General features: G+C 42.1%; 1 protein-coding gene across 1 annotated transcript in view; it reads left to right on the top strand.

Moving 5' to 3' along the window:
* elk1 (ETS transcription factor ELK1) overlaps positions 1-15,112 on the top strand; it is a 15,818-nt gene extending 706 nt beyond the window's left edge. Inside the window, 9 exon segments of the mRNA XM_040151806.1 lie at positions 1,487-1,672; positions 1,808-1,981; positions 2,416-2,562; positions 2,735-3,193; positions 4,115-4,265; positions 5,942-6,084; positions 6,298-6,381; positions 8,038-8,139; positions 14,286-15,112. Of these exon segments, the coding sequence (XP_040007740.1) occupies positions 1,487-1,672; positions 1,808-1,981; positions 2,416-2,562; positions 2,735-3,193; positions 4,115-4,265; positions 5,942-6,084; positions 6,298-6,381; positions 8,038-8,139; positions 14,286-14,384 (1,545 nt within the window). The 3' untranslated portion in view covers positions 14,385-15,112.
* Positions 15,113-15,994: the final 882 nt, after the last annotated feature.

Genomic DNA, 15,994 nt, shown 5'->3' with positions numbered 1-15,994 from the left:
ACAACAAATAGAGACACAAATTGAGAAAAGGTATTGCTACGAATACTATGAGTGCTACTGCAGCTACCGCTGCAGTGTGACTCGTGTGACTTGTGTGACTCGTGACAATAAATTTGCTTCCAGCATCTGGAACCTTTCCCGGTGTTTTCACTGGCAACGCAATAAAGAACAAAACTCTCTATTCGGATGAGAGAGATTAGCCTTTCATAATAAAATTAATGAGTGTGAGCACATAAATGAGTAGTTTCCCTCCTCTCCAGTATATTTTCCTCCACTCAGTTTCTGCTTTTAGCTATTAAAATAACTGTTGTTTGTTTTTGTAGATGATGATGATGATGATGATGATGATGATGATGATTATTGTTATTATTATTATTAACCTGTTGCATTAATGATTAGAAATAACCTATTTTTCATGCTGCCCGCCCTGTTTTAAACAAGACGTTGGACGGGGCGGCAGCCTGCTGCATGAGGAAATTGTGATTAAAGATATATAATAAAAATGTTTTTTGAACTATGACTTGGCTTTGGATTTAACAAACTATTGTTTTTGTCCGTCATGACACAATCCCGTGTGTCCGTAAGTCGATCTAAACTAATCTTTGTATGGTTAATAACAGTCTGCCGAAGTAGGAGTCTGATGTTACTTGTTGTTATTCTATAAACCTTAACATTTAAAATAAAAAATCATGTGTCTGGGTCATCGGTTCAGTTGTGCCTTTTCAGCTCCGCTATCATCACAAACAGCGCTCTAAATGGCACTGTAAAAATAGTACGCTGTTGCTTGATCATGAAGATATGAGTGACTACTGCCTTAAAAATTTAAATGAACTGGACCAGTTATGAATCGTTTGAAAAAGGTGTTTTTTAGCTTAAATGTTAAACATAGTGAATCAACTGAACAACAAAATATTCAACTCAAGATTAAATTCAGTCAACAAATGTTGAGTTATACTGATAAGAGCCGCTGGTTGAGCTTGACTTCCTGTTGTGCTTATTTTTTCACTAGTAAAGCAGTTTCAAGTCTGATCCCTCATGCACTACGCTGCCGAGTTATTATCTCTTTTGCTGAGAAGCCAAAGTCACATCCAGGATCAGCACTGGTCCTGGTTTTAACATGACCAGTCAGAGAAGTGCTCAGATGAAAACCAGCAGCAGTGGTGTACAGAAACACTACAATGTTCCAAACAGACAAAAACCCATCATGCGCCGTTGTTGTGTTCGTTCTCGCTGAACCTTTGGACACATACAGATGCTTCGATTCATAACTTGCAGTCCGACGTTAAATGCAACTGTTCGGTGTGTTTTTTAATTTACTGTGACTTACAAAGACTTGAGATTTGACTTGGACTTAGTTCAAAGGACTTATAAAAACTTGGCATCCAGGAACGGTGAGCGATGTCCCCTCTAAGCCAAGACTGTCCGTCAGTGCGTTGTTCTCCAGTCCTGCTGCTGTTTTTGTATTTATTTTGTCGTCTTCTTTCAGAACATCATAAAGAAGGTGAGCGGTCAGAAGTTTGTCTACAAGTTTGTCAGTCAGCCCGATCCCTCCCTGCCTGAGGGGGTACGTAACGGAGAGGAGGGCCAGAGGAGGGACAACGCCGACCCAAACAGCCAATCAAAAGGCTTCGGGGGCGTGGCCGCAACCTGTCCATCAAAGGGCTTGCCCCAGGTACACTTTGACTGCCTTTATTTTGTTAAGGGCTTCCGCAGGATGTAGACACACGGTGATTTTAATTTAACAGGAACACATGAACATACTGACTGGTTGAAAGACTGATTGATTGATTTCTGTATTGATCCCCAGCGCTCGTCACCCAGCAGCTCCCAGAAAAGCTCCAGAAACGACTACATGAAGTCCGGCCTCTACTCCACCTTCACCATCCAATCGCTGCAAGCCTCGCCCAACCCACGGCCAATCAAAACTGAGCTGCTGCTACAGCAGGACCCCGCGCCCAAGGTCGATCGCACACCCAGAGAGGTGAGGGAGACTCTTCACACGTTTCTGGACCAAAGTGCTATCAGTTACCATCTTCAGAGTAAAACGGCTGATGTCCAACTATCAACTGATCGCTTGATTGATCATGTCTGATCAGAGAAGGAGCAACCAATCAGAGCGAGAACTGACCCTACATCTGCCACATTGTACATTCTGCTGCAGTGCAGCAGATTGAAAGAGACGCAAAACGACCCGTAGTTTGTGGTGATTTTGTGTCTCTTTGTGTCTTTAAACGGACTTTCCGTAGGCCCGGTCAGGAATCCATACGTGGGTTCGGCTCACATAATGGATTAATTGTATTACTGAGAATAATTGTTTCATCCAGCCTAGAAATGCTGACAAAAATGTGAATACTCCATGACATCAACTCCTGTAATCTGACCCCCCGCCCCCCCTTTTCTCCTCCTCCTCCCCAGGTCTGTGTATTATCAGAGTCTAAATCCTCGCCTTCGGTAGGTGGAGCTGTTGACTCCGCTCTCCAGGTGATTGTCACCCAGCCGTCTCCCTGTGCGACTCCGGCTCTAAGTCCTCAGATACCAGCCAGCACCAACAGCCAATCACAGGTCGGTGTCAGGCTCTGTGCCATGATTGGTCGCACTGTGTGATATTTTTCCATTGAGTCAGCCTAAACAGCCTGATCCCAGTCCTGCTCTCCAGAGGATGAACCCCTTAGATTTTAATGACCCCGGGACCTTTCCTCTTGAAGAAACATTTTTCTCTCTCCTTCTTTCCCAGAATCCTCCTGCTCCTCCTCTGAGTGACCCTCCCCAGATTTATCTCACCGGCGTCGGGGATCCATCCTCCCTCACACCCCTCATCCCCCTGGGTCCTGTCGGGGGATCGGCGAGTCCTGCCCCCCCCCCACACGTTTCGATGGGCCTCCAGGGGCCGCAGCAGGACGACTGTGTGGGAGCCACAAACCCTGCCAGCTTCCCACCTCACCCCCCCACTGCTTCTCATCCAAGTCACCCCCCGCCTGTCTTCGTCATCATCAAACCCCCTCCCCCCCAGCAGCAGCAGCAGCAGCAGCAGCAACAGGCGGCCATGGCGACTGCTCCTCTCTCTGTTGCTCCTCCTCCCGCCGTTCCTCCCCCTGCCCGTCCTCCTCCTCCCCCCATTGTCATCAAGGAGGAGAACCTGCCGTCAGAGGAGCTGCTGGAGATGGTTTCTCTGGAGGAGAAACAGGTGGAGGAGGTGAGAGATTTAGTTTTTATCCGGCAGTATGGCTCAGTGCCATTGTGTTTTCCACCCAAACCATTAATAGTTACAGCTTTTATTTAGCCTTAGTTTCTTCTTTTTAGTAGTTGGTTAATTTAGGCACGTGATATGCAGGAGAAGTATAGCTAAGGGTAGAAACTATTTAATGCTGAAAATGCAGATCAGACAATTTCCGACAACTTCTGGTATAATCCGATTACAGATGTGTTTGTGACAGACACAAATGGCAGTTTTGTGTTACACACTACTCTCTATCATGTAGATGTTTGGAAAGATGGAAAATTGACAACTCTGTAGCTATGTCAATATAAATAATATCACTTTTTTATATAAATTACAGAGTTATTTCAGTACCACTAATGTCATAACCGACTAAATGCAAATTTAGTTATTTTTTCAAGTTAACTTGTAAATTGGCGTATTTCATCTGATATTGTTCTTGTAGAAATAAGTTTGTAATTGTATTTTGTACAAACTTATCTCGTTTAACACCTTGTAGACCATTAAATTCTATTTATAGAAAAAAGCGTAAGTTGCTTTCACAGTGTTATTAGATGTTTTTCCCTTAACCATTCACTTCTAGTTGTCCCAACATAAATGACAATATGCAGTGTATTTTATGAAGACTCTTTGGAAACAGGTTAGGCTGTGTATATATCTGTTGACCACAGTACTGTACTGTTGTCTAATTATTCTTTTATTGCTAATCAGACAGTTTTATATACTTTTAGCATAAAAGATACCAAAGACGGCAGCTCCACACAAGTATGTTTAGTTAAAATGAAATGACGCCGTGTTGATCTGAGTGTCTGGATCAGAGAGTTATACCGGAGCTCAAACCAGCTCCGACCTGGCTCAGTCTGAAGACCCATGACGTCTCTCCGCTCCTCCTTCCAGGTTCCTCAGCTAATCTGTGGCTCAAGGGAACCGGAGCCCCCCCTCACCATCGCGGAGAGCCCGCCACCTCCCTGCATGGAGCCCGGGGTCGGAGGTCAGCAGCCCGCAGAGGAGGAAGGAGCGGAGGGGGAGGGCACGGACACACTGTCAGGTAACGGGAAAAACAGCTGGCAGGATGAGGGGGGTCTTTACTGAGGCGTTGCTCAGGCTTTTCTTGGTGTTTTCTGCTCAGTCATCGTGGCTGCCACAGTGTCACTGGCTGTTGCTGAAATATTGACCGCCTCCACTGCCGTCAGAGGACATTTTTATACTTTTATGCAGTGTCATGTTAAATTGGTCTCTGGTCTTCCAGTGCGTTTACACTCTTTTTCTTTTTTTTTTGTCTTTCACAAGCCTAAAGCTTGCGTTGACAAGGCAAAATGAAATTTATTCTCAGGAACCTGTAAACCAGTTAACATCACAACTGAAACTGTCCAGTCTTTAACAGCATGTGGAGCAACTGGCAAAGAAACTAAAGATAAAAACAGATTTCCTACATGGGAATAAATCATGTTTGTGTATTGAGGAAAGGAAACTCTACAGTCAACAATGATGTCCGTGTTTGACTGGAGAAAATATATTCTCATCCTGCCTCAAACAGCCTGAGGCAGTTTATCATTGAGCTGTATGTGTCACTACAGGAGATAAATACCCTGCTCACCACTGTGGACTGTATGAAACTCCTTTCTATCATTTTGATTTATAAAGCTGCCTCAGTTTCTCTGCTCTGCTCACCGGAGCCGATCTCAGTTCCCCCTCGAGTAAATGCTGAACTTGGCCGGACTGAATTCCACTGCTTCACACCTTGTTATAAATGGAGTAAATTACAGAAGATTTTTTGAAACTCGAACGTCTCATCTCTGTCTGATTTCACAGTTTTAACCTGTTTAGTGACGTCCGATTGTCTCTGATGCTGTTTGTGCTTCTGCTTTGTCGGATTATGTGTTTTTTTCTCTCAGATTTCCACTGCAGATCTTGGTGTCAATGAGACTTCCTGATTAAATAAAGGTTATATTATATAATGCGTTTATAGGTTATAATTGTATGTTCGTGAGGATAGAAGCTTATATATCGTATGACTGGCATTTAAAAATTGTTTTGCCAGTTTTGCTGCAGTGACATTTTTTTTTTTTTCAAAAAGCGTCTGCATAAATTCAAATACCTTGTTTTACCCGGTTATTGGCAGGACCGAGCATAGTGATGCAAGCGTGCGGTCACTGGTCCAGAATGAGATATCTCGGGATTTACACTAAAACGTGGTGTAGATATTGTGGAGAGAGCATAGATAGATGAGTAAAGAACAGATAAATCAGGAGTATGTTGTTCTGAAGTCTGGAATTTTTTTCAGAGCGAGGGGGAAGAATTTTTTCTCAACTTTTTTGTATTTGAGCAGCATTGGGATGAATTGGGATGCGCCGATCCTGATCTGAGTCCTTTAATATTGGAAGCTATCTGCTGAGTCCTAGTCCAGTCCGGTACTTATTGAAATAACAGCTGCAGCCTTCTAAATGTGGCCCACCTCATTTTTTATGAGCTCCTTGATCCAAATACTGAAGGTCTTGATTCAAAACGATAAATCCGATCATCTTAAATTATTGATAAGATACGACTGAAAGCTTAACAGGGAGAATGAGGTGAAATGCTTCAGTGTGGAGTCCGGCTGTGTTTTAAGGAGCTGCAGCAGTAGCAGGCTGATATCACAGATACAGTTTCTTGGGATTGGCCCGGGACATCTCTACGGCATCGGTCCCTGTGTTCAACACCTGTCGCTCTGTCTCTCTCCGTCAGATCCCTCCATCCCTCCGGTGACCTCCGTCTCAGCCGTGACCTCCACCTCGGACGCTGCTCCTCCCAAACCAAAGAAGCCACGGGGCCTGGAGCTGCCTTCCTCCCCCTCCCTCCCCCCCGGCCTCTCCCTGATAAGGTCCGAAGCCTGTCTCTGGACGTAGTTAGCGATGGAGTTATTCACCAGTTTCCTTACACACGATATCACGTTAATGATGATTAACCATTGATAAGTATTCATTGAAAGTTGAATGAGCTTCCCGGATTGGGAATCGAACCCCCGTCACGGCTGTAACAGCTGTCGGTGGTTTTGCGGGTGAGGCCTCTGACATCACATCCTGTGTGTGTTTCCTCTGCAGGTGAATGCAGCTGTTAACAGTTTACTGGCTCCTGGATCAGGGACCAACACGCTCACCCCGACTGTCATCACGTCCCACGCTCTGGTAAACACTCTTCTCTGTGTGTGTGTGGGTGTGTGTGTGTGTGTGTGTGTGTGGGTGGGTGTGTGTGTGTGTGTGTGTGTGTGTGTGTGTGTGTGTGTGTGTGTGTGTGTGTGTGTGAGAGAGAGACTGAAAGAAGAGCTCTGTCAACTTCGCAGCTGGGGCGACGGCTAAAGATTCTTTCCATCAGCGATTAATCTGCAGATGATTTTCTCGATTAATCGTTTTGTCTCAGGGTTTTGTCTCAAAAGTAAAAAAAATTCTTAAATTCAGTATTTTTCCAGCCTGCCGTAGAAAATAATGTTGGTTAACACTGTAGAGCTACAAAAATATTCAGTTTATCATCATGTTTGACGAAGAAAAGCATCAAATCTGGACAATGACAAAGCTGGAAGCTTTTTGACTTTTTGGCATTTTTACTTTAAAAAAATGACTAAAATGATGATTTGATTGTCAAAATAATCAACTAATCGTTGCAGCTTTATTTGCAGCATTTTAAAAATGATTTTATTTAGATGCACAAACCAAGATCACAAATTACAATTACATAAAAGTACAGCCACATGTAGTCGGACAAACAAACACAACCTCATGCTGAGAAACAAACAATAACATTTCTTTTTGTTTTCTCTTGTAAATAATATTTTAAATTATTTACATTTCGTACATTACTTTATTTATTCAATCCCAAGACCAACACAAATATAATTGACTTAGCTACACAGATTGATTAAATTAAATTAAATTAAATCAAATCAGTTCCCTTCGTCTGTAACTTAAATATACTCCATTATGAATTTAAATTTATCCCAGGAAACTGGAATACAAATCCCCAGACCCTCTTTCATATAGTTCAGTGTGTTTTCCCATGAAGGTTTTATCACAGAGCAGTCCCACACAGATGTGAGGGTCTTCCGTTCTGTTACACCTCCGTGGGATCCTGTATCAAAACCTGGTTCTAAGACCTGAACTGTTTTTTAGTTTATATTGAGCTCACTTGTTTTAAAGTTGTTTTTTATCAAATAGCATCATTTGTGTGTTTGTGTGTGAAGTAATTAACACACAGAAAATCTCGGTGAGGTGGTATTATTATATCATCACAGGAGAACTGTGAGGCTGCAACTGACAGTTATTTTGATTATCAATACAGCTGACAGTTACTGTCTTTAGTAATTGTTTAGGAAGCAAAATGTTAGAGAATAGAGAAAAATATCATCATCATGCCCAGAAATGAACATCTTCTAATTCCTTTTTCTGTTTGAGCAACAGTCAAAAACCAAAAAATGATGAGTTTACTGTCAAGAAAAGTGGGAAACATTTTAGAAGTTGGTGCCAGTAAATTTTGGGCATTTTTGCTTGGAAAAAAAAATTAATCAATTATCAAAATGGTTGCCGATTATTTTTCTTTCAAACAACCAATCAACTAACGATTTCAGCTCTAGAGTACTGATTGGTTTCTGGGTGTCTGGGGAAACAATACAACTGCTATGTATAGTGGGGGGGGGTCAGTAGGGGTCCGACAGTGGATTTTTTTGCCCCAGGTCCCCTCACAAGGTTAATGTAGTCATGCCAGTAAAGGGTCATTTGTTTAAAAGACAATCTCTGAGCTACATGTGTCTCCAGCTGTCGTTGTGTTTTCTTTTGTGTCTGTTTGTCCAGACTCCGGTCCTGTTGACTCCCAGTCCTCTTCCCCCCACCATCCACTTCTGGAGCACGCTCAGTCCCATCGCTCCTCGCTCCCCGGCCAAACTCTCCTTCCAGGTAATACACCGAGCCCACTGCACCCAACTCTGATCATAACAGTCAGGTGTCATTAGCTGTACTGTAATAGCTCACATGCTGAATTCAGTAAAACGCACATGTCCGCAGCACAGACATCAGCACAGCGACGCTTTCCGCGTTTAAACTTAATTTACACTGATGTCAAAAAGCGAAAACAAATAGAGCACAAAAAGATGAACAGATGAAATAGAGTGGCAGAACAGACAAGGTCACGTAATGAGGACAGGCTTAGTGTATGTTACGTCTTACTTCCCCAAGTTTCAAAAAAGAAAAATGATGTGTTGTCATTATTAAAGGATGGGTTCACATTTTTTTCAACTCTGCCTAAAATCGCGCCCATGAAAGGATCACTGGTCAGTGTAGTCATTCCTCCTGTCCATATAGACCACAAAGAGACTCGAGGCGGTTCCAATCGGAGATGCACCAATATGGAATCTCGGGGCCGATAACCATAACCCATAATCATCCGTTGGTTGTGGCCGATGCAGAAGCGATGATTGATAATATTAATCCTACAAATGCAAAAAGGTGGAAAGGACGAACGATATATAGATTGACAAATTCATTTTTCTAATACCACACCAATATATAAAGAGCTTCGACCATCCCCAGCATAAAAGAGACACAAAGAGAGGCTACAGTCAGCCAGTCTTCTGCTGTTTCATACTCGGATCAGCAGCTGCTACCACAGCCGGGGGTCTGCATGTGTAATAGAACCCAGAGTCTGGTCTGTTAAGTCACAGTTAGGGAGGGAGGGGTGAGAGAATTCAGCCGCACCAAACGTTCAAATCCGAGCAGACACGTGTTTCATACACTATCTAATGTTTTTTTGGAAGAATCACCTCCATTAACTGTAGAGTATGTGTTTAAATAGAAGGTATGATTAGTAGGTTGCTGACAGGTTTTCTGACAGTCGTTTAACTCACAGCCGGGGACGTGAGCGATTAGTCCCCCGAACGATGAAACGTTGCTGCCATCGCTAGTTTGCACCAGAAACACTGGAAGCTTAAACTAATTATAAATGGTTTATTCGTGTACAACGCCGCTGCGTCTAAAATGTTTTACAGTCTTGAGCCTGGATCCACGGTGCCGGGGCCATAAATGATCACATCCAGGTTGGAGCACAACCGTCGAGAAATGAAGGAGATCAAACTGAACATGGAGGTGGCAAAATGTGTGGCCATAATTTGTAGCGTTCGTAATGCACGGCACGAAGTGCCACACATTTCAACGACATTTAAAATACAAAAGATTAATATTGAAGAATCTGATCAATGGTTTCACGTGGCTCTTAAATATAGGCAATATTTTTTTGGAAAATGTTTAACCTTATCCGCGTTCTTACCTTTTTAGACTAGTCGACTGTTCTACATTTAAATTTCCAATCGACCGACAGGAAGATTAGTCGTGAGGAAAATCCCTAATTGAGACGCATCAAGCAATAGTTTTTTTACAGTAATGGCTACATCAAATGACAGGACAAGTCCAGGTGGAACTACTTCCGTTAACAACGGCTCCGTTCCATTGAATCGTCACAGTAAAGCATTCCAGTGAGCTCTCATACAAAATAGAAGTAAAACACTGTTCTCTCTTTATGTTATTGATTTAGCTTTTCTGATCAAATCTTCTGACCATTAGTGTGCGTCAGTCTTGCAGCAGCCACTTCACAGAAATCACAAAAAACAACGAGGTAGGTAACAAACAATACAGGGAAAGACTAAATTAGATGCAATAACTAAGCAGACTAAATAAAGTTTCAAAATAAATCAATAGGTTTTAAAGAAAGACTAAAGATAGACCCATAGCATTTTTCCTGTGTCCTGAATATACACACAAAACAAACCTGGAAAGATCAGATTAAGCTGACACTGGATATAAGAGCTGTGATCCACAATGTGATGAACAGAAGTCCAGGTGAGCAGTCTGTCCTGTTACAAGGAAAGAGATGGACGGGATATAACGTCCCTGAAGGACGGCTCGCTATAAAGAGCCTTAACTGGGACATTAACTGGATTAGTGAGGTGAAATCCTTATTTATTATGATGGATTCGTTTTTCTTTTTTTAAAGCAGAGCATGGTGTAATATTCATGACGCACATTTTTCCTGACGTTCCCAGAAAGACGTTCAGGGGATGTTTGGTACCAACCTAAATTGAGAACGTATTGCCTGATGAAGAACAGCTGCCTGTGGTGTGGAGTCTGACAGGAGCGTAACTGGTTTGCAGAAAAAAGTTTGCGGGTCTTCTCAAAACCACTCACCTTGCGGGTCCATGTAGCTTTTGGTCATCGCTAAAGGAATAATTTGATATTTTAGCAAATACATGTATTGGTTTTCTCTCCCAGGGTTAGATGAGAAGCTCGATACCACTCTCAAATCTTTCTGTTATATGAAGCGAGAGCCGTTAGCCTGTTAGCTTAGCTTAGCATAAAGCCTGAAAGCAGGGGGACCAAGCTAGCCTGGCTCCGTCCAAAGGAGGAAGAAAAAAGTGCCTAGCAGCATCCTTAAAGCTCACCGATTAACACTTAGTAATCTCCTCTGTTTAATCTGTAGAGTGTAGAAATGAATCCTGGGGATCCTCCTCCTTTTCCTCTACCCACCACCAGCAGGTCGAAATTTCCCCGTTTTCACATTATCTTGAGAAACATAGAACAGGCGAGAATAAATGTCACTCATATATTCTGGGATTAACTAAAGATCATTGGAAAATATTAATCTGACCGTGAATCTGAATCCAGCACATTTTAGTATTATCTTATTAAACTCCTATATCTCCTCCACACACACACACACACACACACACACACACACACACACACACACACACACACACACTGCTCTGTGTACTGTATGTACCTGTACCTGGTCCAGGCCACACACACACACACACACACACACACACACACACACACACACACACACACACAGCGCTGTTGTCTCCGCAGGTTTCTGGCTCTGTTTTTGCTCCATCTGTTGTCTGAAAACAGACACTTATTAAAGGTTCAGTTCACCCAAATCACAAACAACATACTGTCTCCCATCCCTCTGGAGGTGTGTGTTCTGTCACGTAATTTTGTTTTTTTTTTCGAGATTGTTTGTCAGATGTAGTTAGAGCTGCTCCCAGTTCTGACACGTGACAGCACCATCTCCTTCAGAACCAGAGTCCCCGTTAGTCTGGATAATCCACAAAGTACACTGGAGACAGTTTTCATACGGACTAAAAAACCAGGTTGTTCCCGCTCTGAAGCGGGAACCTGCGGCTTTGAAAAGGTTTCCGGGAGTTTTCTGCATTTCTAACTGTTTGGCGGCCGTGTTGCTTTGTCACCCCCTTCTGGAGCAGCTGAAAACTACAGGATGCAACACAGACGTTTAGACACCGATCTGCTGAATATGTCACTGTCAAGACAAAACCCTGTAACTCCAAATCAAATCAGTTTAATATAAACAGCCCTGTTTTCAGATCAGGTTTTATGAGCCTTTGGACCAGTTCCAGGAACCAGGAAGCCACAGGAACTAAAGACCTGAAAACTCCCCTTTTACATGTTCTTGTTTGTGTTTCCACCACATCTGAACAACCGTGAAGATTAGTCAAACTGCACGGATAACAAATTAAAACTTTATTTGTTTCAGGTTCAGTTTTCACAAATCTATAAACCACATCATTGTCCATGTGATGTTCTTAGTTTAGTTTATAGTTTACTTTCCCACTTTGTCTGAATTATGTGCCCTGATTTTTCTTTGGCGTCCACAGAGTTCAGTTTTCAGAATAAAATACAAAACAACTGTAACACAATAGCAGCTTCGTGGACAGATAAAACACTCAGAGATTAGAGATTATACAGATAAATGATAAACATAAAGAGGATCAACTTCACTTAACTCTCTGTGTGTGTGTGTGTGTGTGTGTGTGTGTGTGTGTGTGTGTGTGTGTGTGTGTGTGTGTGTGTGTGTGTGTGTGTGTGTGTGTGTGTGTGTGTGTGTGTGTGTGTGTGTGTGTGTGTGTGTGAGAGTGATTGAAAGTGCTGCTCTATTGTTTATCTGTTTATCTGATTTTTCTCAAATCTCCTTCTATATAAAATCTCCTTTCTTCCATCAGCTTATGACAAAAGATCCTGATGAACAATACGGAAGAAAAACAATAAACAAAAGAAACCACTGACAATCCGTGTATTTTGATATTTAAATCAAAAAGAATGTATGATACATGATTTTAAAATATATGATTAATAGGTGTGTAAATGTTTTTTTAAAAACTGATCTGAGGGCAGCAGACATGTTCAGGCATCACAGATAATGAAGAGTAAAATAATGTCTAACGGTTGAAATTGGCCGTTTTATTTTCTGCTGTCAGCACAGCTTTAGTACAACTTCTTGTGTTAAGTTGCAGTCAACACACAGTAAGAAACGCCCGTTTTAATTTCAGAAGTCTCTAATAAACAGGAGTGCAATTAATATAAATTCATGAGTTCATTTATGTCTCGGTGACAGGATTATACTTCCAGTGTCTATTGACAGTCAGAGGAACAGCAGCTTCACATTCATTCACTTATTTGTTGGAGGAAAATATGTCACTCATCGATGTATCTTATACCTGTATCATTTACCGTTGGAAATGAGCAAACGTCATCATTCAAAATTTTATTTGAGTAGAAGAGTAAATGTACGCTGCACAATGACCCATTTCACAATAATGTGCATCATATTACTGGACCACAATTATTGATTCATTTATGTTTTCATCACTTTAATGTCGCAGCTGGTAAAAGTGGAACTAATTTTAACTACTAAACACACGTCATCATTTATTTGGTGATTGTATTTTATATAAAGAGTCTGTAAAGTAACTAAAGCTGTCCCATAAATGTAATAAGCTCCCAGTTCTGACACGTGCCAGCACCATCTCCTTCAGAACCAGAACCAGAATAACTATATTCCCCTCTGCAATGTAATGGAGTACAAGTATAGAATAACATAACATGGAAATACTCAAGTTAAGTACTTTACTACTATACTGTACACAAGTAAGTACTTTAGTATTGTGCTAAAGTACAGTACTAGAGTAGATGTAGTTAGTTACTTTCCACCAATGCCTCTAATTTGCTAGAAAGGCACAGATATAAACTGGAAACGTGTTGGAAGTCTCTTGGAAAAAAACGCTTTTATTTTGTAGTAATGACAACAAAACAGAGAGAGTTTAAATGAATGAATTCCAATTAAATGCTTTGTAACCTAGAGAGAGTCAGTTCGCAGCAGGTCAGCTCAACAGGCGATAGTGTGACATCTGTCAGGCGAAATACAATTCATCATACATAAGGAATAAGGTTTCCAGGAATAAATGAAAATGAACAGTTACTGATTTTGTTTCAATTTGAGTTTTTGTTTCAAAGAAAGAAGATTCCTCAGAAAACTGTTCCTAAGACTGTTTCTAAACTCAACAACGACAAACTAAACTGTCTCACGACTTGGTCTCTCGTTTTCCTCTAATTAGCACCAAAGTACAGACGTGATTCCAGGAAACCTTCTAGGAAATTAATAGAGTCGCCTTAAACATGTCAGAGGAAAATGTTAAAGCAGACAGTGGAGACGGGGGGATCATATCCAGATCAAAACCTGCTTTGGAAGTAAAATGCGTTCAACGTCAGACTGTAACTTTTACTGTCAGGAGACAGTTGTCAGGAGGCTCATCCACTCACAATGGACAGTTAACAAATAAATTATTCAATTCTTAATTGGTTAATCCATCCATCAGTTGTCTGTCGCTTATCTGGGTCCAGGTATGGACGGCTTATTAGATAATGAGCCAGGATTCAGCCATCCATACACGGCTCCCAGTCACGTTAATTGATTAATCATATTACTACGAAGTATTGTTATATGCAGCTGGCAAGTACTGACAGGAATGTGACATAAATGTCAGTAAACTCGTGAACTTTCACGTTTTTCTTCCAACATTTTTCGACCAATGCGACTGCGTATAAGGAATCGAACTGTATCCTGCTTGGTAATAAAAAGGTCTCGAAACGTCTAATTTAATTTAATTTTGTGAACACTGCATAAACCCTGGAAAACTGGAAGTAAAAACAAAATGAAAAATGTAAAAATGATCTCTCTGTCTGCCCCTCTTCAGTTTCCCACCAATGGCAGTAATCAGATCCACATCCCGGCTCTGAGCGTCGACGGTCTCTCCACCCCTGTTGTCCTCTCGCCCGGCCCCCAGAAACCCTGAGCTCCCTGCCCACCTCACACAGCTCCTCACCGGGCACGGAACTCACCTGACAGTCCCCTGGCCTCCTGGAGGGTCGCAGGAGAACTGGATCTGGACTGACTCTGAAACCAGGAACCAGGAAGTGTTTAGGCGGCATCGCCTGACCGGTAAGACCGGAAGATTTGACGGTTTATGGGGAACTTTCACCGGTGGATCTGTTGACAGATGGAGAATCATGGTCGAAACCAGACAGAGATCAGTTCGGTGAACGCCGAGCCTCCGTCGAGCCTCCGAAGTCCTCCGCCGATCCTTAGACAGAATATTTCAAATGTGCAGGGAGCAGGTGGACGTCTGAGCTTCGTCCTCCTTAAAGCCTCCTCTCATTCCTTTCAGAGTCTCTGCAGCGACCCTCGAACAATATGATGAGGGGTTGTGGGGAAAACGGGAGGCTTCTCTTCACTTGAACGCGTCACGAGAAGCCGACAGTCTAAAGATGACGATGATGTATTTTTTCTTCTACTGAGAGCTGCAACTCATGATCTAACTTCAAGATAAAGATTTTTTTAACAGATGTAACTGTTGATGGTCTGCGAACTGTGAAAAATCTTCGAACCGTTCCTTCAGTCCGACCGTCAGCCTGAAAACAAACAGCTTCACTTTATAATGAGAGAAACTGGAACCAGATCGCGTTTGAAGTTTTTACTGGAGAAATAATGAAATGAAAAACATTCATTAAATATCACAACTGACATCTGGTCTTTTTTTTTTTTTTTTTTTGGATCGACTAACTGATTGAAGACCTGTTTCCTGTTGGTTCATCTCGACTCAAACAGGAAAGATATTTTTTAAATCAACTGAGGTTCTGATCGGAAAATGTTACCGCTGAAAACGACCTGAGCCTGATTAATCTACACGAGGAAACATGTGGACTCACTTTGAAATGCAGATTAATCTCAAATCTTTCCTGTGGGATCTTTTAATTTGTCTTTGTTTTTTTTAAGTGGGTATTTATTTCTGTTTCCTGTTTTCAGGGCACCTTTCTCTGCAGATTTTTTAATGTAACTCGACTGTTTTCGTGACAGTCATTATGGGTCTTGGCTGTAACGGGCGTGTGTGATTGTAACACTCCCAGATGACTTTTTTCCTGGTGGAACGGTTCATTTCAGCACCGACAGCATCATTTTGTAAACTCCCCTCTGCTGGATTCCTTCAGGAACGACTTTTAGAGCCGTTTAACGGTTTTTGCTTTGCTCTTATTGGCCACTTTTTAAGGCCAAGCCTCTCGAAACTTATGCATGGCTTGTTATTGGACTGAACTCCGCGGCATTAATTCGAACCGACCAATCGCAGAGCAGGGATGACGAGGATGAGAATGATGATGATGGCGGACTTGAGCTGCAGACGCTCAGATTTTCATCCCTCATCAGGAGTTTTTTACTCAGCCGCAAGTTATTTCTCTATAAAAGTCTCTATATGGCACCGATTGTATATTTTCTAAAAGAGTCGAAACGTCCGAACTGAACTGAAGTGTCGTCCTGTGACTCTACAGCGGTGAAACCGTTTGGATCTAAAGGTTTTACGACGTTTGACGACACATTCCTTTGGCTTTAAAATGTCGATAGATGTGTTTG

This window comes from Xiphias gladius, chromosome 18 (assembly GCF_016859285.1).
Source record: "Xiphias gladius isolate SHS-SW01 ecotype Sanya breed wild chromosome 18, ASM1685928v1, whole genome shotgun sequence".
In the NCBI taxonomy this organism is placed as follows: Eukaryota; Metazoa; Chordata; class Actinopteri; order Istiophoriformes; family Xiphiidae; genus Xiphias; species Xiphias gladius.
The sequence above is the reverse complement of the archived record's forward strand: the minus strand, read 5'-3'. Positions and strand labels throughout refer to the sequence as shown.